General features: G+C 41.8%; 1 protein-coding gene across 3 annotated transcripts; it reads left to right on the top strand.

The window, feature by feature from the left end:
• Positions 1-779: 779 nt before the first annotated feature.
• On the top strand, positions 780-21,807 carry RB195_010488 (uncharacterized protein; the record flags this gene model as incomplete). Of its 3 annotated transcripts, XM_064191524.1 has the most annotated exons (14): positions 8,098-8,147; positions 10,070-10,153; positions 11,435-11,583; positions 17,414-17,511; positions 17,722-17,848; positions 18,065-18,126; positions 18,204-18,344; positions 18,413-18,505; positions 18,568-18,647; positions 20,823-20,901; positions 20,963-21,076; positions 21,333-21,471; positions 21,528-21,640; positions 21,739-21,807. In XM_064191524.1, 14 exons carry the CDS (start codon positions 8,098-8,100, stop codon positions 21,805-21,807), a joined length of 1,398 nt encoding a protein of 465 aa, XP_064049105.1. The 3 variants fall into 3 exon arrangements, with proteins under 3 accessions (XP_064049107.1, XP_064049105.1, XP_064049106.1); XM_064191522.1 differs by lacking the exons at positions 8,098-8,147; positions 10,070-10,153 and having other exon boundaries at positions 11,439-11,583; XM_064191523.1 differs by lacking the exons at positions 8,098-8,147; positions 11,435-11,583; positions 17,414-17,511; ... (8 more) ...; positions 21,528-21,640; positions 21,739-21,807 and adding exons at positions 780-827; positions 973-1,083; positions 1,439-1,562; ... (1 more) ...; positions 9,381-9,478; positions 10,925-10,946.
• Positions 21,808-23,542: the final 1,735 nt, after the last annotated feature.

Here is a 23,542-nt window from a genome sequence, read left to right as displayed (position 1 = left end):
TTGCATTAAGCATTACCTTGGTTTTTTTCTCTGAACCTTCAGTCCCTTTCACTTTCAGGTGTGCGAAGTGAAGAACCTACATGTGCATGAATTTCCACCCGAGGTTCTCATTACTTGATTTCTTTAATTGAGCAGGACACGAGGTTGTTACTATCCTGTATTCGTGGCTAACGTTTCGGCAAAATCGCCTTCTTCAGAGCCTGAAAGGATGAAATCGAAAGTGATTAATCCGATCAAACGCCTTGTCCGCCCAGCAAGAAAGTCCTACGTTTGCTGTTGGGCCTCATAGCTACCAGTAGAAGAGAACATCGTACCTGAGAATCAGACGACTATCCTGCCACTGTTGGAAACCGATTGTGAGGTGACTAGCGCAATCAAATATCAGCCTTAAATAAGGCGCGAGTTCCCGCATAATGCAGAGGCATTTCTCTTTCCGATTCATCTTTGGGTCCTTGGAGTGGATCCAGAGCCTCCAAAGCCTTGCGCGCCGCAATACTAGGTTCGCACGCCAAAATTGTGATTTTAACTTCAAAATCTTCTCCGTTATGGCGCCGCACCTTATGACCACCTAATGCAGTGGAGTCACATGATTTCCTTTTGCCGTCCAAGTGTTTTTTGATTCGAATAGTGGTCCAGCTGTTTCTCCTATGTATTTGTCACCGCACCGCACACAGGAAATCACATAAACAAGACATGAACTCATACAATCACCCTCGTTGTTATCCGGAGGTATTTTGCACTCCGGTGCAGTGCAAATACGATCAAATAGGCGATTGCGAATGAGTCTTTTCCTAAGGCTACTAGGGGAAGCTCCACGACGACAGCAGGTTCTTATTGAATCTTGAAGAATTTGTTGCCATCGTGGAGTTCTATGATCGTATTTGCACCACACCGGAGTGCAAATACGATCATACGAAATAAGAGGGTGATTTCATGAGTTCATTTGTTGTTTGTATGATTTCCTGTGTGCAGTGTGGTGACGAATACATAGGAGAAACAGCTGGACCACTATGTATTCGAATCAAAGAACACTTGGACGGCAAAAGGAAATCATGTGACTCCACTGCATTAGGTGGTCATAAGGTGCGGCGCCATAACGGAGAAGATTTTGAAGTTAAAATCACAATTTTGGCGTGCGAACCTAGTATTGCGGCGCGCAAGGTTTTGGAGGCTCTGGATCCACTCTAAGGACCCAAAGATGAATCGGAAAGAGAAATGCCTCTGCATTATGCGGGAACTCACGCCTTATTTAAGGCTATTTGATTGCGCTAGTCACCTCACAATCGGTTTCCAACAGTGGCAGGATAGTCGTCTGATTCTCAGGTACGATGTTCTCTTCTACTGGTAGCTATGAGGCCCAACGGTAAACGTAGGACTTTCCTTGTTGGGCGGATAAGGCGTTTGATCGAATTAATCACTTTCGATTTCATCCTTTCAGACTCTGAACAAAGCGATATTGCCGGATTTCCTACAAGCTTTACACTTATTGGTTACCCCACTTATTGTTATGGTTTACTTGAACACCCTTTCCGAAAATGGACTGAAATTTTCCGAAATTACAGGTGAGAGGAGTACGATGTCTCTACCACATCCAAGGCGTTGTAGAGCAATCATTTTGATTTGTGAAGTATATCATAAATGTTTGGTAAAAATAAAGTGTTTAAGGCAGCATACCGCGAATCTGATGTGATGAGGGGATCTTTGGCAAAACCTAGAGATGGAGTTGTAGATTGCGAGATCAGTGGTCGCACCGCTCACCTCTCCCTAATCGTCCTAAAAAAACGGCGTGGGCACCGCTTCAGCCGCTTTAGTTCCTATGGAGAACATTAGAACATCTGTGTATATGTTCTGGTCCCCTCAGCAACCTATTGATAGGTTTCACTTGAATGGGCATTCGAGGAGAACTCACTGGCTTTCGACTGGTGGGCAGCTGGATGCGGCGCGTGTACAGGTGTGGAGCGTCGCAACTGAAATCGTCGTGAGAAACGGAGTTTTTCACGCCTTTTTTAATTACGATTAGGGAGAGTTAAGCGGAATCAGTCCTGATCCGGCGATCTAAGACCCCGTATAGAGTTTGTCCATCGGAAATCCATACCACGTCAGGGTGATGGGTTGCATTTATTCCTCACCTAATCTGATTACATAAACACAGGAACTCAGTTAAAAATCCTATTTCGAATGAGTTTCGTTTCTCTGAGGGGCTGCTAGTGCTTACCTCGTGAAGTCTCGAGAAAAACTGTTTCTGAAATCTAGAGATCGGAAAGTGGGAGAGAGAAAGAGTCTAAGAAGTATGTTCAGTTATGTTGGAGCGTGAAATCAAATTTGAGCTACATTTAACCCGTTAGTTCCAGAAAATATTACATCCACCCAAACGCAGTAACTGCAATGTGTTCACTTCTTCTAATCATCTTTTTCGGCTTCAACTGTCGGACATAAGTCAAGGAATGATCGATAAACGTAAACTTCCATCACCACAGACTCGTTTTCGCATTGTAACTCTTCACTATTTTCATCATATGTATAGAACACAAACCCTTTTGTTTTCCCTTTTGTCTCCCTCTTGTTTCCAGTGTTTTTCTTTTTAAAGGCATCACCCCGTGAATCTGAAGGGATACGAATTTCAGGTGGAGTATTCGTATATGGGATCGTAGATTATGGAGAGAAGGGTGATTCTGTCCCTTTCTTCTTAATTGCCGTAAAAACGGCCCGGAAGATAAGGCTTCGAACGTTCCGGCGCGCTATTTTCTACAACGAGTTCGATTGGAGCGCACCAGTGATGTGCACACGCCGCATTTTTACGGCAATCAGGAAGAAATGGAAGGAATCACCCCCCCCCCCCCCCCTCCATAATCTACTATTCCGTATGCGAATACTCCACCTGAGATCCGTACCACCTCAGATTCGTGGGGTGATGCCTTGAACTTCACTTATTTTTTTGAAAACCCCTAAAGATATATCTATTTTTCCCACACAACACTCATTCTCACTATAATACCTATATGTATTTATATAATTCTATTATATCATAATATAGTAATACATATTATAGTGTTATATATATATATATATATATATATATATATATATATATATATAACACCATAATATAATAGAACTCCATCGAATATAAATGAATAGAATAATAGCTCCTTCTTTTCCGATTTGGCAGCTCAGCTGTCAAGTCGGAAAAGAAGAGGCTATTATTCTATTCATTTATATTCGATGGACTGATTGTATTCTGTGTTCTCGAATGTTATTTAATCTTTCGTCAGTGTACGGTATAACATTTCTTCTAGCAATCGATTCACTGCAGATTTCCGTCTGTTTTTTTTCTCAAAAACTTCATAGCTCTTGTTGTACTGTTCATGTTAACCAAGAAAAACGAAGAGCATGGAGGTACAGAGGAGGATCTGGAGAACAATGAAAAGATGGGAATTTCTTTGCGCCATAACGAATTCACATACGGGGTTAGTTCCGTTCTCGGTCGAACACCCACGAGCACCGAAAACTTGTGTAGGTGGGGATTCGCCCAGAACTCTATTCACGTATTAAATTGGAAAACCGAGTCGAAAAGTCTAAAAACAAGCCCTGTAAATTGTTAGGTGCAACTTTTCTTCTGCTTCGGAGTCCGACGTTCAGACATGTGTGTTTTCTCCAACGGAACTCGAGTACTGTTCTTTATTGTTTTTTTTTTGTTTTCTTTTAGGGATCTTTGCAATTTGGACTCGAGATTGAATAAAATGTCTTATTCCTTTCTTGCTATCTTGCTGACATTGATCCTAGTTGATTGAATAGGATGGGACATGTGCAATCAGCCATCAGTTCCACCGTTGTGTTTCGGAGAACACTGATATTGACACTCACTGCATTTGTGTGAATATCACCTAAGAGGCAGTTGCCTGCGGAGCCATCGTAATCCAAAGTTTGCCTGAAGATTTGAACCGCAAGAGACCCTTGATCTCCGAGCACTCGTTTCGGTTGTTCGGATTCAAATTCCTGGTGGGAATCCAAAGTGTTTCTGTTTTTTCGCTGTGATCTAAGTTTTGCTCATTGTGTCTTTCCCATATTCAGAAAGACGACTAGCGAAGTCGCAGCTTTCGCACGTGTTTTCACCTAAGTTCACCATTGCCATAGGCGGTATAGCTTGTTTCCTCAATCGGTTCACGATGATAGATTGAATAGGGCGCTGGGGACCTAATGTTTGATGTCTTTGGCAATAATTGACGCCACGGACGCGTAAGGAATCAAATGTTAGTTTGCCTCCTATGTTCTTTTTTTATATATCCTTCTACTAACTACAGTAGTTACTCAGTTTTTACACTTATTAGGGTGGAGATGCAGTCCATTACTAACTTCACTATGAAATTGACAAAATGTACCTCAGCTTCACTTTGCCTTTCGAGGGTATTACATATAACAACCTGTTCTTCTATTCATGGCGCCAATTAAACCAACAATCTTTATTCAGATCCTTCGGCGCAAAGATATAACAACCTTGACTGTGAATATCGAAGACAGTTTCGAAATTCAAAGAAGTAAGCTAATCGCGTGGACTTCCAATACCAGTGATACATTTCAATCGCTCTTCTCTGAACGAACATCTGGTTCAGATTCAGATCAACTAGGATGAAACCCGATTTGTTCGTTGCTGGTGGTATTTCCACGAAATTTGTTGAACCATTCCGAGATAATAGTTCTCCAAAACTTTGTATCCTAGTCTTAGTGTATAAAACGCTGCATTGATATTTTTTGATACTTCCTAAGGTCTGTGACAAAAAGTTTTCTTTGTAGAAGAAGACAATAAGGAGCGTTCTCCATAAGGTAGTTTCTGTCCGTCGTGACGTTGGACATGGTCAACTTTAGAGGCCGCTAGCAACCAAGGGTTTAACGAGGTGTTAAACCCTTGGCTGCAAACGGCTGTTGGAAAACTGGCAGTGTTGGCTTGCAGGCAGTTACTCAGTTACCAACCGTAAAGATCAATAAATATGTTTTATGTTGTAAATATACTGGTTTAGCCAGGGCTACTCGTGGGTTCTTTTCCTCGCTTTTTTCGAATATCTCCTTTCTTGATACCAATATTTCTCGCGACCAAGTTGTAACTGGCGATGCAACTTCCTCAAATTTCGCTTGAAATTTGAAGCAGTAGCGACTCACGCATACAAAATTGTGTGACCACCTTCGAAACATCTCCTTCTAGACAAATAATCTGCCTTTTACTTCTTGAAAAGGTTTTCAAGAAGTAAAAGGCAGATTATTTGTCTAGAAGGAATTTTTCATTGATGTCCACATTAAAGTGACATCAAATAAAGAGCAATGAAAGCTCCACGTAATCTCTAGTTATGAAGATATGTTCTATAGAAGCAGCAAAGATTTTATAAATAAAGCTCAGATACTTTCAATAATTCAACTATGCTGCAGAAATGCTTGTTAGTTTTGCGAATCGAAGACAGCCTGGACTAAAGCCATCTTCTTTTGCATGCGCTACATAGTTAGGGTATTTCCTTCCTACACATTCTATCCATTGGAGGGTGAGTGCAAGAATAATTTACTAAGAGATTTTCCACTTACAAGCACCAAAAAAGTGAAGCCACTTTATTCACGGCAAGATGATTTGCGTCCCTATTATAAAGGGGGCGGGGGTCCCCCCCCTTTCACTTTTGGACGGTTGGAGAAACTACATTCTTCTTCCCCCACTTCTGAACGGTTGCCGAAGGAATCCTCATCACTTGAGCTGCACCCCGTCAGCAAGACCCATTTCACTAGAGGAGGGTCCGGCTCTTCCCTGTCGCAGCTATGGTTCCTACATTGTTATCGAACTTACTGAATCCTCAAGAGCTTACACCTAGCTCACTTGCGCGAAAATTTAGAGGATAAAGAAACTGCAGCTTACTCAGCTCATACCCTTGCTCTACAACACTTCCAACATAATTCGTTTTTCCACTCTCTCTTCCGACTTTGCGATCAGGTACCCGTATGCAGAATATTCACTGAATTAGCATGCAGGAAATATGTAAGCTGTGACCTAGTAAGAAAAGATCAAAATGTGGAAATTGTTTGAAGTCTCAAAACGACAGACCTCACTCCTGTCTTCTGTTCAAGCACGTTTTTCATGCTCTCTTCATTGCGTTGTCATCTCACATCCTTTTAATTTATGTATTTTAAGTGTTTTCAACTCTCGTGGCCGACTTTCATAGATTTCGCTTACGTTGCGCCATGACGTAACTCTGTGTTTTGTTTGCTTTCATTACATGCACTGAATATGTGATGGTGTCGTACGTCACCTGTGCAATCATTCCCCAGTGAAGTCGACCTATGTGTGAGAACTTTTTCGAAATGGGAATCGGTACAAAAAAAGTACATCGTGTTGTGTGGGTTTCGAAAACCTTTGGGGGTAGGCAATGCCCGAGAAACAACCGTAGCGTTTGCTTGAACCATGTTTCGGCCCTCAGAACAGTCACAGAGATTCCAAAGGCTTTGGATGGTTTCAACTTGGAACATCATCCCTGAGTCTTCCCCTATTGTTCACCATACTATGCTGCTTAACTTGATCGAACAAAATCTAGGGATTATAACTGAAGAGATTGCCGATGGGATGAACATGGACAACTCGTCATTCAAAGAAGTTTATTATATTATTGTTTTATATTTCCAAGTTCGATAAATGCACGCATCTGCGTCTCAGCGGACTCTGCAAAAACTGCACAAGATAAAAGATGCTGCAGAAATGCTTCAGTATTTGTTATGTTCTTCAGATACCGCACCTTCGGGCTTCTATCGATTTGGATCCCTACGCAATAGTTTGCGAGGAAGAATCAATTCAAGAATCTTAATTCCGAGGGACGTAGAAAATTATCTAACGAAATTTTCTTCTGAGAAAGTGAATCTCTTTCTTAAAAAGTGGAGGCGATATGCTTGTATAACGGAAGGCACCTAAAGAAAAGAATGACGACTATCTATTAACTAACGAAGCTGTTCTATTCGAAAGGTGCCAGGTGTTGCATTCCTAGTCGGAGTTGTGTTTACCTCAGTTCTTGGATCGTAGCAAAAATCATAGTACTCCTCTAGCTACTTCAATTATCAAAACAATGGCGGTTCGTGCAACGATGGTATGCACTTCCAAGGGGACAGTTACACGTTTGCGGTAGTCGCGCTACAGTGTTTTCGCTCTGCTGCACATCCCACGTCTGAACCTCGCTTCTTCGTTTTCAAATCATCTACTGTTGACTTAGCGCTTTCGCAATACATCACGTGGAATATGTCCTGAAACCACGGAATACGGCGAACCCAAGAAATGTGTAATCTGAATATGTGTTTCGCAAAGTATTCAACCTTGTTGAGTGAATTCTCTGCGACGCAAAATTCACAAACTTATGCTCGCACTGTGCACATCATAATCGTTTCGCCTACTTTAACATAATCGATGGGCTGATATTGATGTCTAATGCGATTGTTCGCATGTTCGCTGAAGTGTCCCGTAGTTGAATTAAGCTCTTCTCGATCTACGGGAGGAGACAGCGCAGATTCCATCCGTATTCTGCGAAACGTGACTTGACTGGCGAAGTGAATGGACCGCTCACTTCTCCCTGTACAACTCGTCACATACTGAGTCAAAAGCACTTGGTCTTTTGAAAATACTTTGAGATTTTTCTTGAAAATGAAGTTGAGTGCCAATTTCAGTGAAAAAGGACGAATCCTCACGAATCATGTTAGATTTGCAATTTCGCGTACCATATTCTAATTCAAATAAAACAAAAAGAGGTAACCCCTCAAAGTCCATAAAGATTTGTGTGATGATGGATGCTCTCGAACATTCCCAAACGTGCCAGCGTGTCATGCATGTAACCGATAATCAATAGAATTAGGATAGAATAGAATAAGCTGGTTTATTCCCATTGTGAATATAAATATTTGTCCAAGCGTGATTGCTCTCATTTGACTCTTGTTATCTTCTCTATTTGTTGTAATCGAACAGAACTTCTGCTCATTGTAGATCCATTATTTTGGTTAGATCCAAGAACCACCGAAAACTGTCATTCTAGAGCGTTTTTTTTTTCTTTTCGCTTTATCACTCCGTAAAGACTGAAGAATCTTCAGGAAATGTGGTCGGAAAACAATGAATGCAATATGGGTGTAGTGTTCGACGAGCGGTGGTGAAAAAAAGGATACTCCCCGCATTAAACCTGCAGAGAGCCCCTCATTTCTATTGCGTTTGTCACCTTTTGCATACCGATCTTCACCATCTACCTAGAAGGCCACCATTCTAGAAATTTTCTTTGCCACTCAAATTTAGCTTTAAAGATGAGGACCTTGAAATGTTTTACGCTGGGTAGACCGATCAACGCGTATACCTCCTGTGGTATCTTGTGGTCGTACACATTTTTAGATCTACTGTGTGTTTGATTGCGATTACTCATTTCACAATTGAGAATAGATTACCCTCTTATTGCAGACAAGTGTCATGAAGTTTATGACAAGGATGAACCTATGTTACCAAAAAAAGTTTTTAGCATATTGCACCCCACTGCAAATGATTTCTCTATTTTTCAAGAGCAATGCTCGTTAATCGAGTCAATGCTTCATAGATTCCCCCCACTCCTCTATGTGTTAGCCAATACTTACAAAATTTGTTCCCAAAGTTACTTTCAAAAATGGACAGGATTTCTTCGAAATATTTCGTAATACAGTTGTTGGTTACCGCAGAATTGTTTTTGTAACGTTTTCACTGGGCCATTGTTGTTTAATGATGCACATCTCAAACACCCCTATTGCTAACTTCGTTGTTATTTAGAGAACAATCGCCGTAGAAGAATCTCTTAAAGGCATCACCTCACGAACCTGAGGTGGTACGGACCGTAAAAACGCCTCGGAAGATGCGGCGCGTGCACAAGGCTGGCGCGCTCAAATCGAACTCGTTGTAGAAAATAGCGCACTGGAACGCCCGAAGCCGTATCTTCCGGGCCGTTCTTTACGGTAATTAGGAAGAAATGGAATGAATCACCCCTCTCTCCATAATCTACGATCCCGTATACGAATTCTCCACCTGAAATTCGTATCACTTCAGATTCGCGGGGTGATGCCTTTAAACTATACAATGAGACACGAAGTTTCGTTCCTTCCGTGAATGTTTTTTTTGTATTTCTGCTTCTGCCTAAACTATTAATAGTAAAGCACAAATTTAGTACGTCAAGTCAGGTAAAAGTTGCAAGAAAAAAATTATGTGAAGAAGGGCAGTCTTGTAGAGGCATAGTTTCAAGTCATTGTCCGAACCCCCACCGATCTCTTTAAAATCACGAATTCATTTCCCCTGGCTACGCTGAGGAATGAGCAACTTAGCAGCAGATTTCCTGATCACTGTAAACAGCATTTTTCTCGATTCTTAGGTAAGAAACGGCAAAGGCCACGCTAAAGTTCGGTCACAGCGCCATCGAGAAGAAGACTTGTTACAAGAAGAAAACTCAGCTCCAGGAGTTCTCGTAGAGTACGCGAGTGAATTATAATTCAGGTTTTACACCTCAGATAATACGAGTGAGTAATCCAAATCCAGAACTGCTTGTATCTAAAATGTCTCAACACTATCACTCCTGGCAAGAAGTAGCTCTATTTCAGTATTGACCGTATATGTGCTTACTTAGAAATGAATCAAAAGTTTTTTCCTTACGCTCCAAACTATATCAGTTTATCCATTACGATGAATAGTTTGTTTTCAGTGCTTTTCTTTTCTGCTACATCTTATAGTAGGGCAATTTTCAACACTTATTTTCTTAGCACACCTCGAATCTAGACTCTCCTCATCCTTACATCAATTTTTGTCGCTTTCCTCCAAGCACCTACTAGCAGTTTCTTGCTAAGAACTGTTGGGAAGTAGGCGTAAGCGTTAGTTAATATATTTCGAAGAATATTACCTCTAGTTATTATCTTTTTTCTGTGATTTAACGTGTGCAGAGAACAAAAACCTTTCTCCTGAGTACTTAAGTTTCGTTTCTTTTCCGAAGATATTGTTAATTTTTTGCAATTTCATTCATTGGTCTGAGATGAATCCACGCGGTTTGAAATGATTGTGAACTTTTAGAGTAGCTTACAACGAAAACAATGAGAAGTATCTCCGCCTTCTCGTGAAGTGGAAGCAGCCGTTTGCAGTTGAATCAGCTGACTGGTCAGTTGGATGCATCACGGGAGAAGCTTGTTGTTCTGTTGATTCCTTATCATCACTTTCAAAAAACGTTCCATTTTACCGGTGTCCAATATGAGTAATCTGATCGTAAATGAGGGGAAATACTAACAATTGTTCCATTTCCTTCAATGGATAGCGTGGAGGTGTTCTCGGGTTTTGTCCTTAGTTTTATATCTGTATAGAAAACAACAATTGCTACTTGAAAAGTTTGGGATATGGTTTTCCTTATCCGGAATACGCTCACTGCTCACCAACTGAGAACTTTCTCTGGAAGGTACGGTGGCGTTGGATACACCCCTTTATTTTGAATGAGTCTTTCATGTAAGTCGATGAAGAAGGAAGCTTTTAATAGGGAGGGAACAACGTTATCGCAGTTTTGTTTTCGAGAGAGCATATCGAAAAAGTCAGAAAACTAAAATTAAGGGAAATACAACTGAACAAATGCTCTGGAAAATTTTGGCAAAAGCATGCTTGCTATTTATGTAGGGAGTACTCGACGCACATTTTGAAGCTTAAAGTCTGTGTATGACGAAATTGAGGTAGTACATAAACCTTAGGGGACCCGTAGAGTTCGGGTTGTAGATTACGGAACGCAAATAACGTAGGAAGGAACGCCGTCTTCCACTCGGTTTTTTGCGACGATTAGGGGATGTTGAGCCATGCTCGAATCGTTTGTCTCAAGTCGAACACTGCGAGTTCCTTGAGGTTTCCGTACTACGTCAATTTTGTGATAAGATGCCTTTAACCTTGCAGGTCTAAACGTTGTGCACGCTAATACCTTTGAGTGTGTGCTTTTGATTTGTATGGAAATTGCTTATAATCGCATTGGAATGGGCCCGAATCTTCTGGAATAATTATGCTGTCGATGAAGCTCTTGGAGTGGAACTACGAGCAAACGACAGATTCACATATATGTACTACAGTATTCAACATATTGACGTTCAGCTCTAATAATTCCACAACTGGGACTAGAGCCTTGTTTTGATCCACCGCGGATTCCATTGTTCCTAGTGGCAGTACTTTTGTGCTGTGCATGTGTTTCATTTCGCTTTGTAGTTTTTTTCTATTCATCGTCGGCTGTTGTTTAAACAGAAGGAATAGTCATCTATCGCCATGACTTTCTAAGTGTTCTTCCTCCTCTTTAATCATTGGTTTCGATCCATCGCAAATGCTACTAAGCTTCCCATTTTTCCATTTATAATCGTAATTCTGAAAAGTGAAAAACAGTTAAAAATTGGTTTACATCAGATCGAAGATTTGCAGCAGCATGATTTCTACTCTACGATCAGCAAGGTATTTCTCTGCAACTCGCGTCGTGCGATCTTTGACGGCGGAACAAATTTTTGCTCGAGAAGACAAATATGGCTGCCATAACTATAAACCACTTCCGGTGGCTCTCGCTAAAGGAGAAGGTGAGCGTCATTGTGAAAAAAGAACCAATTATGCACCTTTGGCACCAGTGGCTCAAATATATTTGAAAAAAAAAACTAAGACTGTTTTCAAAGTTCAAGAATCCTCTCAAAATCTAACAAGCTGACTGCAAAATTTTAGCAGCGTAATTACGTACACATCACGAGATTTATCCATCCATTAAACTTTATGCAAGATGGCAGCAGCAGTGTCGAACATTGAGAAGACAGCACATTAGAATCCATATAGTTTTTTGCATTTATCCCTTCCAGAGGGCGATTATTCTCAGGTTCTTATTTTGGCCCTTACGAGAAGCAATTTGAGTTTGCCGTGTTGCTTTCATTCTGGGTTAGGAACTTTCTCAACCGTTATTCACAACAAACCTTCAACTCCAAGTTCTGTTTCCTAATAAGAAAGACAGTATTTGTCGCGCCTCAAAGATTCACATAGTTCTTGCTATCTGCACCATCTTCAGTTTTAGGGATTATTCAAGCCCTGGGCAAACATCTGCCGTTAATAGTAATTAGTACAGAATAGCTAACTTTTGATTTGGATAAGTTCTGCGTACTACTGAGTCAACTTATTGACGATTTTTGATGAAGACAACACAGTATCGGTCATTAGGCCAAATCTTTCGCAAATCTGGTTATCGATGAATTGGTAACAGACTTGTCTTGTAGGATGAAATCACCGTTTTGATACTAGATTGATCCAACTTGTATACGTCGCATGAACTGAAAACGCTGAATCGAATGCGCTGACGCATCCCTGGAAGTTTGATCAACAGTAAATTCTTTATCGTTTTGTCGAATGGGCAATCAGGCCACAACTATGACAAAGGTTATGTCGACGACGTCAGGGGTGGAATACGGACGCTCCAACGTATTGTTTGCCTCCAGACATAGGACAGTGAAAATAGGCGCTAGAGAAGAGTACGAGAAATGACAACGATCAAGAATCTCGTTATCCATGAGCGACTCTGTGGCACTCATAGAGGAGGCTGTAGTGGCCTTTCCGATAACAAAGCATCATTTGTACAATATAGCCGATAGGAGGAGAAGTAATGGAAACATTACAATGTTGCCACATACGTTCTATTCTTTTACAATTTCTGTTTATCTTCATTTCAATCCGAATTGACTTTTATATCGACTCTTTCTTCTCTTGCACCCACATCTTTGACTTCTTCCTTCTCCTTATTCGATAGCTCACGATGGTAAAAGTCTGCCTTGTAGCGTGGGTCTGTTTCTGGAGCCATTTAGCAACGGCGACGTAATCAATTGACACTGTTGATTGTTCATATCTTCGATACGTTATTTGTTTCGAAGCGACGTATTTCGTACCGGTCCAAACTTAGGTCAGCTGAAGCAAGAAACACGAAGAAAGAAAAACTACAAAAGAACGTTTGATTGTGTACTACTTTCTTAAGCTGAACCAAGATTGTTATTGATCTTTATTCTGGCTAACGTTTCGGCGTCGTCGCCTACTTCAGAGCCTGGAAAAATCAAAGACACGTGTAATCTACTCTCTCAAACGCCTCGTCATCCCACAAGATATGATTTAGCAAACAGGTTATTTAAAAGCAACGTCAGAAAAGCAGACCAGCGCTCACCTTGATAGCCACGAAATCGCGATGTTAGCGGACCACCAGTTGTGAGAGTTGCGCCGCTAGTATTAACTAGTAACGATGCCCCCGCCTCTGACCCCGTAGGTCAAAACCCGCAAAGGTCCTGATATGGCGCCAGCTCGTTGGTCACAGCGATGCATTCTTCTTTACGATTCATGATAGGACTTTTGGCCGTGATATAAAACGCTTCCAATGTTTTTCGCGCTAGAACGTCTGATTCGCGTGCCAAGATAGTGACAGCTATCTTGAAAGGGGTGTTGTCATGACACTGTCTGCGATGAGCACCTAAAGGGGATGATGTTTTTGATTTTACGAGCCCGTCTAGGTGCTCCTTGACGCGGATACATAGTGATCTTCCTGTTTCGCCAATGTACTCAGCCCCACATAACTGACAGGTGATTAGGTAGATAACCCCCGATACCACGCAATCACCCTGCCTCCCGTTTGGACAAACGATGCAATTCGGTGTCTCACAAAGTCTGTCATATGCGCGATTGCGGACTAGCTGCTGCTTCAGGTTTACAGGTGGTATGTCCACTACTCTGACTGAGTCTTGCAGACCCGCCTGTCGTAAGCTTGCTCGCACTGCATTGCTCATGTCATCCGAAATAAAAGGAAGGCAGAAAGGGATCTTTGTTGCTTGTTCTACCCTGTGGCACCACCGCTCAGTTGCATGGCTCCGATTTGAATGAGAGACCTTTGCTGGGTACCCATTAGACTGAGCAATGCGGTTAGCCATGTTTATGGAGGCAATGCGCCCTTGAGCCGCTGTCTTAAACATATTTTCAATGATTGACTTTTTGGTTCTCCAGGGGTGCGCCGATTGGTAGTGAATCAGAATGTTTTTACAACTTGGTTTTCGATACCATTTTGTTTTCCAATTTCCCCTACACAAATGAACCTGGACATTGAGGGACGGCAGCCAGTTGTCTTTAGCTTTTTCCCTCGTGAACTTTATGTACTGGGATTGTTTGTTTAAGAGATCGAAGCAAGAGTCCATTTCAGCTTGTGTTGGACATACAATGCAACAATCATCTATGTATCGGCAGTACAATAAAGGTTTGCGTTCCAGTAGGGGTTTTTCCACTTTAGACATGAAAGCAACGGCTAATGTAGGCGCAAGTCTTTGTCCCATGGCCAAGCCTCTAATCTGCCTATAGTATTGCCCAGACCAGCGAAATACGGAACATCTCAAACATTCGCTCAGCAGCATCATTATTTGCTGTATCGCAAAACCATACATTTTAAGAGTCCTCTGGTGTTCGAGAAGCAGCTCTGATGTTGCTTGTAGTGCAGCATGGATGGAGACGTTGGTGTAGAGCGAAGTGACATCAAAAGATTCGATGACACAATCTCCATCAAGGCGCGCTTTGCGGAGGTGCTCTATGAACATTTTTGTGTTTGAGAGATGAGCTGGAACGTACTGGAGTAGCTGGCTGAGAATAGTGTTAAGGAACCAGGATATTCTGTCGGTGGGACCTCCAATATTGCTAATGATAGGTCTAACCTTGAAATCCCCTGGGTTGTTTGAACTAAATTCGGCAGCGGAAAGCTTGTGGTGTGATGAGGACATAAAGGACCGGGAAAGTGGGCCGATCACATTTTAGACGCGTGATAGTTGTTTTTGGTAAGCCTGCTGATCTTGCGGTCTCTATCCATATCCTATTCAGGCGGCGATATTGTCTGCCAAATTCATGTGCCGATGAAGGGTGGTATAGACTATCGTCCGTAAGGTGAAGTTTCGTTATAGCCCTGTCCAGTTCACTTGAAATCACTACAAATTCTCCTCCTTTATCACTGACCGAGATTTTGATCTTCCCCTCAGCGCAGATGTCACGTAGTTCGCATAAACCTTCGCGTTGTGTGGGTGTTAGATTTTCAAAAGCGCGTTTGTCTGAGTACCGGGAGAGAATTGAGAAAACCGAATTAGCAAATAAGCGAAACTTAGTGTCTACCACCGAATTTGCCTCCTGTGGCTTGTACAGTAATGTAGGAAAAGGGATAGGAGGGAAAACTCGAACTCTAGAGGTTTCTTGCACTCTGTCTTGCTCTTCCTCTTTACACTCTACACCAACGTCTCAATCGATGCTGCACTACAAGCAACATCAGAGCTGCTTCTCGAACACCTGGGGACTCTTAACATGTATGGTTTTGCGATACAGCAAATAATGATGCTGCTGAGCGAATGTTTGAGATGTTCCGTATTTCGCTGGTCTGGGCAATACTATAGGCAGATTAGAGGCTTGGCCATGGGACAAAGACTTGCGCCTACATTAGCCGTTGCTTTCATGTCTAAAGTGGAAAAACCCCTACTGGAACGCAAACCTTTATTGTACTGCCGATACATAGATGATTGTTGCATTGTATGTCCAACACAAGCTGAAATGGACTCTTGCTTCGATCTCTTAAATAAACAATCCCAGTACATAAAGTTCACGAGGGAAAAACCTAAAGACAACTGGCTGCCGTTTCTCAATGTCCAGGTTCATTTGTGTAGGGGAAATTGGAAAACAAAATGGTATCGAAAACCAAGTTGTAAAAACATTCTGATTCACTACCAATCGGCGCACCCCTGGAGAACCAAAAAGTCAGTCATTGAAAATATGTTTAAGACAGCGGCAACGGTTTCATCTGAGGCTCAAGGGCGCATTGCTTCCATAAACATGGCTAACCGCATTGCTCAATCCAATGGGTACCCAGCAAAGGTCTCTCATTCAAATCGGAGCCATGCAACTGAGCGGCGGTGCCACAGGGTAGAACAAGCAACAAAGATCCCTTTCTGCCTTCCTTTTATTTCGGATGACATGAGCAATGCAGTGCGAGCAAGCTTACGACAGGCGGGTCTGCAAGACTCAGTCAGAGTAGTGGACATACCACCTGTAAACCTGAAGCAGCAGCTAGTCCGCAATCGCGCATATGACAGACTTTGTGAGACACCGAATTGCATCGTTTGTCCAAACGGGAGGCAGGGTGATTGCGTGGTATCGGGGGTTATCTACCTAATCACCTGTCAGTTATGTGGGGCTGAGTACATTGGCGAAACAGGAAGATCACTATGTATCCGCGTCAAGGAGCACCTAGACGGGCTCGTAAAATCAAAAACATCATCCCCTTTAGGTGCTCATCGCAGACAGTGTCATGACAACACCCCTTTCAAGATAGCTGTCACTATCTTGGCACGCGAATCAGACGTTCTAGCGCGAAAAACATTGGAAGCGTTTTATATCACGGCCAAAAGTCCTATCATGAATCGTAAAGAAGAATGCATCGCTGTGACCAACGAGCTGGCGCCATATCAGGACCTTTGCGGGTTTTGACCTACGGGGTCAGAGGCGGGGGCATCGTTACTAGTTAATACTAGCGGCGCAACTCTCACAACTGGTGGTCCGCTAACATCGCGATTTCGTGGCTATCAAGGTGAGCGCTGGTCTGCTTTTCTGACGTTGCTTTTAAATAATCTGTTTGCTAAATCATATCTTGTGGGATGACGAGGCGTTTGAGAGAGTAGATTACACGTGTCTTTGATTTTTTCAGGCTCTGAAGAAGGCGACGACGCCGAAACGTTAGCCAGAATAAAGATCAATAACAATCTTGGTTCAGCTTAAGAAAGTAGTACACAATCAAACTCTACGATGCCAAGATTCAAAGAAGGTCGAACTTGGAACTTACAAAAGAACGGCTCGAGACGGGACACAAAATGTTTAAGCTCTTCTTGCCCCCTTTATGATCTTGGTTAAAGTGTCGTCCTAGATGAATGCGTCTGTTTCCCCTAAGGGTGGTGGACGAAGGATGGCGCTGATCAATTCTTTTGGAGGATCGAACTCCCTCGACTTTACTTCAGAATCTATCAAATCCGGAAGGATGAAAAGTTGGTTGTTCGGTTAGATCGGGGCGGATTCGAACTTAAAAGGATGACTATAACAACTGGTGTATAACAATAGCAGCAATATCGCCTACCACTACGCCATATAGATCTTCAGTTCTCGTATTTAAACAGAACTTCGGCAGAAAACACTCATGTTTGCTTTTATTCCGGACAAGAGGTTTGACATTATTGTGGTTTCGTCTGCCTATCCTGTAACGGTAAAAGTCTATCTTATTGTGCAATATCAGCGAAAGGTTTATTTTTGAGAATTTTACATTCTCAAAAATTACATTCAATTACATTCTCAATTGGATCATCAACTCATGTATCTTCTTTCAAGGTGTTTTCGTTTGGGATGTGGCAGGCAAGAAATACTATGACTTTCTCGCTTCTTACTCAGCCGTTAATCAAGGACACTGCCACCCTCGAATACTTGCGGTGAGAACATCTTTGGGTACTCGCCTCTGTTAACGCTCCAGTACCAGTAGTACGTACGCTCCAGTACCTTATTCTTGACTATTTTCGAATCAAGAATTTGAATATGTAGCTATCTCTCTTGAAATGACTGCTGACTGCAAATACTGATTTGTAGGCTACGAAAGATGCAACTGAAATCTTCCTTTTCATCCTGAAACCATCGAATTATAGGCAGCCGTGAAGCAAATGCAACAACTCACGTTGACTTCACGGGCATTCTTCAACGATGTACTTGGAGAATATGAAGAGCTTATGGCTAAGAAATTCAAATATGACAAAGTGTTGCCAATGAATACAGGTAAGTCAAATCATGAAACTTCAATGCCATTGTTGTCACATTATCGAGAGTTCTTACGAGAAATTCTAGTTTCCCCGTACATTCTCACATAGTAAGTCATTTACTCTTGATATTCCCTTCTTTTCTGCATCTTGAGAAGGTGACCAGCATGGATCTACTGCGTGACACCATTAGAAGAGACGTTATAGAAAAGCACAATTAAGGTTTCATGTTTAGGTGTGGAGGCGTGCGAATCGGCAGTGAAACTCGCTCGCCGATGGGCATACGACAAAAAGAAGGTCCCCGAGAACAAGGCGAAGGAACGTGGTTTCTCGTAATTGTCGGCGAATCCTCTCACTCAATCACCTCATTTCAGGTGGTATTCGCAGAAGATAATTTCTGGGGTCGTTCTATTGCCGCCGTTTCTGCGTCGACGGATCCAGACTCATATGGTGGATTCGGTCCATTCGTGCCGCTGTTTGAGAAAGTCCCATACAACAATCTTTCAGCACTTGAGGTTCAACTATTTTATATCTCTGGAACGTTAGATGCTTTGTGCCACCGTATGAGGAGCTCATAATTCAGAAAGCTATTTCCGATCCTAATACAGCTGCATTTATGGTAGAACCAATCCAAGGAGAAGCTGGTGTGGTTTTGCCTGACGACGGATACCTTAAGGTAGTCGCTTGCAAGTTATGTTTCGTATTAAGTCTGTGGTTCATCCGAAGATTACACTGCAGGGAGCAGCCGATTTATGTAAGAAGTATAATGTGCTGTTCATTGCTGATGAAGTGCAATCGGGATTGGGAAGAAGTGGATAGTGAGTAGTTTCATTGTTACTTCTAGCTCAAAAATAAGTCAAGTGATGAATTAGGATGGACAGCCTTGTGAGAGGAACCATTCAGACACCCAAACAATCCTCTTTACATTCGTTTACTGCGCAACTGAAGATGAATTTGATTCACTAATTGCTTGCTGAATACTGAAAGCTAGGAAATCAGTGACAATATAAGAGCACACTCGTAGTGAAACATGCGTCTGTATGGTACGTCTTATCTTCGAAGACGTCTCGTGGGATTCAAGCCGCTTAGAAACAGAATACTCTTTTTTTCGCTCACTTTTTTTTGAAGTATGCAGAAATTCAGAATGAGGGAAGATTTCTGTGTACTTCGAGAAAAGGGGGAGAAAAAGGCACGAGCTTTATCTGTTGCTCACTCTCTAAAGTCTGCGAGTCCGACTACACTTCGCTGTAGGTAGATGTGAGACGCTCAATAGTCGAGATATTCACTACACAGGTCTTCGAAGACTAGTCTCCTTTGCTAATGTGAGTTCCTGTTTGTGGTCATCCCGCTATCCTGTCATAGTGCTCTTTCGCAAACGCAAGTGTAATTAGTTTATCAATTCTTTAACTGCTCCGTCACGAACTGAACATGAACAATGTGAATTGTAGTCTACTGATCCGTGCGTAATCACTGTCCGCAACGTACTAATCTTGTACATCTTAATTCCGTTATTTCGTTATAATGAATAAATTGGGATTCACGGGATACTCACCTTCTCAAAACAGACCTGCCGCATGTACTGGTCTCCCTTCAGCTGTGAAAAGGAATGAATGGCAGATACCTTCGTCTTAATTCGATTTTTTGCATTTTACCTGTAGAAATATCACTTAATTTCTCCACAAATATAGGTTCTCAAGATATGCAATGCAGTTAGATGCCACACTTATTCACATGCATATGCATATAATGTGAGTGTCCAGTACATTTTGATTTCCTGAACCAGAATTTTTTGAATAAAACGACGTGAAGATGTCGCACCCGCAGGAAAAACCAAAGGTGAAGAAAAAGAAATCCTTGGAAAATCTTTCCAACAATTTTGCATTAAAACGTTTTCTGTAAGATTTTATTTTAGAGTCACGTTTATTCCATGTGAATTTCTGGTTGTCCGGAATTTACCCAGATGCCTTATTAGATTCTATAACACGTGAATAAGGTCATGCCTCGTCAGGGCAATTAGCGATAGTGCGTGTCCTAAACAGATTCACTTTCGTTGGCACCTAAATAACTGACTCTGCTTACCTACCGCTAATCATACGCTGCGTCACCGGCTAGGATATAATTCACTATGTGTTGGATTGTTGTGGAGAATCAGACACATTCACTGCAATTTTGTAACGTGAGATGATCTCAATTTAGTAATCGTACCAGAAGCAAAAGAAATCCTCACGTGAAGTTTGAGATAAGGATGTATAGCTAATAGCTTCAAATTACGTGCATAAAAATTTTCGTTAATTCCAGCTCTCAAAAGTAACTCAAAAGTAATGAGAATTAACGTTATCCTGTAACTCCCAAGCTTTTTTGTAGCCTAACTTATTTCTGGACAGAGGGACCTTCTGTATCTCTGACTTCCGGGAACTTACAGGATGAAAAAGAGTTCAAATTTGGTAAGATTTCTAGACTTTCTGAAGGTGATATAAAGACAAACTCACTCCCTTTCTTTATTAGAACACCATACAAAATACTGTACTGTACCCATGTACTTCTATCTAACACTATTATTCTTTGACTTATTCGGTCATTTCAACAGCCCACACCACTCTTCTTTGCATATTTCCTTGTAACTGTGCAGTTTTCTGCGTCTCTGTGGCAGGAAGAACATCTATGGCGGTTATCTGCGTCTTCATGAACGACTGGAGCGTGACCTCGTCGAGATATGTTCGCGTATCCGCCGGCATATCCACTGGGCACGTTATGTCTCGGAGGTATTGGCGGAGAATCCGCCGGGACCCTCTTTACCGTTCCCCGAATAAGGGAGTTTGTGGTTCCTTTCCATCCGCACTACCATGTTTAGTAATTAATTAGCTTAATGGCAACATTAAAATGGTATCTATGTAGTTTATCCTATGAGAATTAAGTTAAGAGAGCGACAGAAATTTTTTCCTTATAGTATGAATGCATTTCAATTTTCGCCCTAAAAGTATAACGACTTGCAGCCTTCTGGCCCATTATCACGACAAGGTCCGACCAGACATAGTGATTCTCGGAAAGGCCCTCTCTGGTGGTGTTTATCCGGTGGGCTCATCTTTCACGCTGTAGTGTTAGTAACGGTTACTAACGCTGTCCATGGGTTTAGGTTTCTGCCGTGCTATGTGATGATCACATCATGCTAAACATAAGGCCGGGGCAGCACGGGTCAACTTATGGTGGTAATCCTGTAGCATGTCGGGTGGCCATTGAAGCTCTAAAGGTAATCAACTCCTCTTCTCTTTTGATTTTCCAACAGCTCGCTTCGTAAATCAAATGAAATTATTGTGGAATCAAAGGTTCTTAGAGTATAAAAAATTTAACAGGTCGAAATGTAAACATTTCGACCTGTTAAACATTTCTTCTGGAAACAGAAAAGGTTAAATAACTTATTCAAGATAATGAACTAGGTTTACGTATTTAACTACGCCTTTAGTTGTTCTTACTGTTATTTTTTTTATCGATTGCTGTTTTCTCAGGTAATTGACGATGAAAAATTGGTGGAGAATTCAGCGGCCATGGGTAAATTATTGATGGAAAAGTTGCGGACTCTCCCGAAAGAAGTTGTGCCAGTTGTTCGTGGGCGTGGACTGTTTTGTGCCATTATTATTAACAAGAGTATAACTAACTCTATTATACACCGCTTTTCATGATTTGGTTCCTGAAGTTTTTAGAGTTCAATGCTTGGAAAGTATGTAATCGACTGCTTAAAAATGGGTTATTGTCAAAAAATACTCATGGTGATATCATCCGATTCACTCCACCTCTTTGCATAACTAAGGATCAAGTAAGTTTCTAAGCAGTTGCATTAATAGTAATATTTATTGACAAGAAGACTTCTCAGATCAGTGTTTTATAAGTTTCAGTTAGATTCGTGATTTTCAGATTGAGGAGTCATCCGAAATCATTGTCAGGACAATCCACGAGGTGGCAGCTGAGTACAAGTCGACATAATGGACATGTCTCTTAGAGTGGAATATTTATTTGCAGATTCACTTACGCTATCTCTTGAGATAGAATAAGCTTTTCGCTATGATGCTTTTATCTTGAGGCTTATTAAAGTATCTTTATCTTGTTCGAAACAACCGATGTATTTCACCTATGTTTTCGTGCAACATCAATGTTGAAGTAATTCTACTCAACCTACAGTCCGTGCGCAGAAACTTCTCCAATGCTCCGGACTCGTCTGAGTTTACGGGGTGAACATGGTCGGGATCGACGTTGTTGCAGAAATTCTGTAGGAGTTACTTAGACTAGAAGAGATTATTGACGGCTTCTTCTGCATTCCTATTCGTTAGTAACGAATTTTCACCTTTACCTTTCCGATTGCGAGGTTGAAGCTATGAAGTCTTCAGTTTGTATTGAAGATCAAAATATGCTTTATTAATTTATGCCCTTCAGAGTTCCGATTTGTTTAGTCAATTTATTTGTTTACGTGCGTTAGGCAACTTCGTCACTAGGTGTTCCCTGCTCTCTACTATTCAAAAAGTGAGCCCATTAAGAACAACCAACGCCATGGGACATTTAAGAGTTTTAAGCAAAGATATTCACCAACAATGTACCGCCAGTATCGATGGTGTCTACTGGGATGGATGTCACACAATATCTCATCATGTATACATGATGTCGTCAAGCATTGCGTAAACAACAAGAATCTCGACAATGGGGAGCTACCGATGCAGTTCATAATTATAAAAGAGACACTGTGCACGGCGTGGATGATTCCTGATTTGGATAAATCAACGTACTGTACTTCAGTCCGGTATCGCCAAAGATGGTGAACGCATTATGCAATGAAAGAATCAAAAGTTTGATCGATTGAGTCGGGTGTCGAATCATCGCTTGGGCGGACGCCGCCGAATCTCTAACAATTCCATCGCACTCGTTCCTAGTATTCATGCAATAAAAACTGTTATCTAGTCTTTTTTTTCCTCCGAATAAAAGTATAGAAGACGCAATATCTATATACAAGGTCCTCTTTTATGTTCTTTGCAGATGTTTGTTAACAACTGAGATATTTCCTTGTAGTTGAAGGCAGCGCACCACGAACCTGAAGTGATGAACGAGTCCGCGGGATAATCAAGAGTTAGGGTTGCAGATTGTGGGATCAGGAGTAGTTCCGCTCATCTCTTGCCGATCGTCGTAAGAAACGGCGTGGTGGAAGACGACGATTGCTAAAACGTTTTCATTTTCAACGCTCCACCGTTGTGCACGCCCCGCATTCAAGTGTTCAAGTGCGACCGCACGGAGATCAGTGATGTCTTCTCACAAGCCCATTCAAGTGAAACCAATGAAGAGGCTGCTCAGGCGACCGGAACGCGTACATAGAGGTGCGTTCTAGCGTACCTCATGGGAATTGAAGCGGTTCCCACGCCGTCTTTCACAACAGGTAAAGATAGGCGAAACCACGATCTCTTTCCAATTAGATAGTAGGATTTCGCGATCTAGTACCCGAACTCCACAGTTCCGCCGTGGTTCTGCACCACATCAAAATCGCGATACGCTGTCTTTAAAAGTGACAACATACAAAACAAAAATATACACATAAACAAACTTCTGTAAAAATGCTACTATTCAACGTCATCGAAACGTAATCGAATTATTTAAATGCTGCGCCATTGCTGATGTTAACCAGTGTTGGCGGTTTCATTTTTGATGAATGTTGATTGTGAGGAAGCCGGGGGTATAT

This window comes from Necator americanus, chromosome III (assembly GCF_031761385.1).
Source record: "Necator americanus strain Aroian chromosome III, whole genome shotgun sequence".
Classification (NCBI taxonomy): Eukaryota; Metazoa; Nematoda; class Chromadorea; order Rhabditida; family Ancylostomatidae; genus Necator; species Necator americanus.
This window is presented reverse-complemented; position numbering and strand designations above follow the sequence as displayed.